Source organism: Cynocephalus volans, chromosome 4 (assembly GCF_027409185.1).
Source record: "Cynocephalus volans isolate mCynVol1 chromosome 4, mCynVol1.pri, whole genome shotgun sequence".
Taxonomy (NCBI): domain Eukaryota; kingdom Metazoa; phylum Chordata; class Mammalia; order Dermoptera; family Cynocephalidae; genus Cynocephalus; species Cynocephalus volans.
In genome coordinates, this window is record NC_084463.1 from 104413259 (window position 1) to 104415903 (window position 2645).

The window sequence follows — 2645 nt, forward strand, 5'->3', positions numbered from 1 at the left end:
AACAGAATGGTTATCATAAATACAAGTAAAATTAGAATAAGGGAAATGATATTAACTGTGGTACATAGGAAAATCAAAACATGGAAAGGTACAGGGTGCATATATTTTTAAGTGATATACGAATGTATACACATTTCAAGGTGAAATGTTTTGACAGCTTCGTGATTAACAGAAGTATTCTAAATACAACGACACATCATTGTACTGATTTTAGCCTAATACCCTTTTCCTTTTTCAGTGTCATCAAAGTCATCTGATTTAGAACAGGGTATGGAATACCATCAGGATGATGTCTGCTTTACACAAAAGACAGATAAACTGTGCTGTAAACAATTCAATAATCTTTATTGATTTACATGGATGTCAAGTTTTACTTCCACAATTACAAAATATAAGGGCTTTTTCTAAGAGCAGGTCAAAGAGGCCACTATTCCTTCCATGGATAAAAGAAGATTCAGAGTGAAAAATAATTGTTTAGCTTCATTATCACTTTATAAATGACTTTTCTATCCTTTGATTCCTACAACTGCACCATTTTAAAACTTGTCTATTATAAATGATCTTACAAGAATTAATTATCTTATTTTATCCAACTAGACTTTCCAGCCTTTACATCCTACTTACTGTTATTACAATCTATGTTGCTCCATAAGAAGTCACAACTTATTTGGCAGGAAGAACTGTGAAAAGACAATGAAGAGGTTACCTTGTATTTGTAAAATTCATCTAAATACTGATGTGATAAATGGGCAGTTACTGAATTTACATAATGAATAAACTTGATAAAAAGTCTAATGAAGAGTGTGCCTTCGAGAAAACAGAAAAGAAAATCATAAGCCATATTTGGTGAAACAAATTCTGACATAAAAAAGCATCTGAACTGAAAAGAAATTGTAAAAAGGAAACGTACATGATAAATTTAAATACCAGTTATATCTGGTAAACTGTAACATATGTGATTTGCAAAAATACAGTATACTAGGATCTTTACTTCTTTGTCTCCACATCTACATAAAGATAGACATGAAATACCATTTCAGATGGAAAAGTTGAATTAATGGTCATTTAGTGTTATATACATTTACCAAGACTTATGTCATAAATATCACTTGGAATTCTTCTGGTATTTAGGACTTTTCGGTTTTAGGATTTTGTCTCGTATCTCCTTGGTTTTCAGCACATAGACAATGGGGTTCATCACAGGAGGAATGAGGAAATGCATGTTGGCTATGGTCACATAGGCCTGTGCTGGAAGTCTTGGGCCAAAACGGTGCAGCATAGACAAGCAGATCATGGGTGCGAAGAAGATGATCACAGCAGAGACATGGGAGATGCAGGTGTTCAGAGCCTTGAGGCGGCCACCGTGGGAAGCAATGCTCAGTACAGTTTTCAGTATCAGCACATAAGAAAGGAGAATGAGGAGAAAATCAACTCCCATAGTGGAGAGTAGCACAAAAAGTCCAAAGATGCTGTTGATCCTGGTGTTGGAGCAGGAGAGCTTTAGGATGTCAGGATGCAGGCAGTAGGAATGAGAGAGTACATTGGAGTGACAGAAGCACAGCCTCTTCAAGAGGATGGAGAGAGGTACTTGTACTGTCAAGGTTCGCACAACAATAGCCAAACCTATCCTGGCAATTACACTATTGGTGAGGATGGAAGAATAGTGCAAAGGACGAGAAATGGCCACATAGCGGTCAAAGGCCATTGCCAGTATGATGGCTGACTCAAAATCTTGGAAGGTGTGAATAAAGAACATTTGAGTGAAGCAGGCAGTAAAGGTCAGCTCTCGAGCATCCAGCCAGAAGATCCTCAGCATTGTGGGGAAGGTGAAGAGGGACAGACCCAGATCAGAGGCAGCCAGCATGGCCAGGAAGAGGTACATAGGCACATGGAGGGTCCTCTCCCTCCAGATAATTGTCATGATGGTCATGTTGCCAACCAAGGTGATGAAGAACATGGCACAGAAGGGGATGGAGATCCAGATGTGCACAGCCTCCAGTCCAGGGATGCCTGTCACCAGGAAGGTGGAGAAGACGGAGCTGGTGCTGTTGAGAGGAAGCATGTTGCCAGGATGGCATGCCTTTCCTAGAATGAATGCAGCGTCTCAGAAACTGATGTTAAAATTTGACTGTATAGTTTTAACACTTTGAGTGCCTATACCCTAGGATAAATCATTAGTAATTTCATGAAAACTTTTCTTTTAACCTCATCCTTGGGGTGGCCAGTTAACTCAGTTGGTTAGGCTATAGTGCTGATAAACCCTTCCTTATTTTCTGTGTGAAGATTAAGTGATATTTCCTAATATACAATCTGAACTTAAACTAGAAAATAATCCTATCCCTTAAGTTCTCCAGATGTGTTACCTAATTAAAAAGAAAGAAATCTTGATTTTTAATTACGTAAGTCATAAAATATACATAGTTATGTTTTTAAAATAAATTATAGTGAGGTAGAATTCCTTCAATTCGATGGTATATTTGTGGTAGTGAGAAGTTCCTTTACAATGAAGAAATTTAAAAAATTGCAATATGCCTTCTTTAAGGATTTGATTCAGTATTGATCATTTGCTCTTACTTTATTCAGCCAAATATTTGATAGGTACTCTTGTCTATGGGCCTTACTGAAATAAGTTGTAAGCTTAAAGC

At 37.3% G+C, this 2645-nt stretch overlaps 1 protein-coding gene across 1 annotated transcript; it reads right to left on the reverse strand.

Moving 5' to 3' along the window:
* Positions 1-1105: 1105 nt before the first annotated feature.
* Positions 1106-2062, reverse strand: LOC134376322 (olfactory receptor 51G2-like). The gene has a single exon (XM_063094913.1). It carries the CDS (start codon positions 2060-2062, stop codon positions 1106-1108), a length of 957 nt encoding a protein of 318 aa, XP_062950983.1.
* Positions 2063-2645: the final 583 nt, after the last annotated feature.

Coding starts and splice junctions, on each gene's coding strand:
- LOC134376322 (XM_063094913.1), bottom strand. CDS start 2,062: ATGCTTCCTCTCAACAGCACCAGCTCCGTCTTCTCCACCTTCCTGGTG.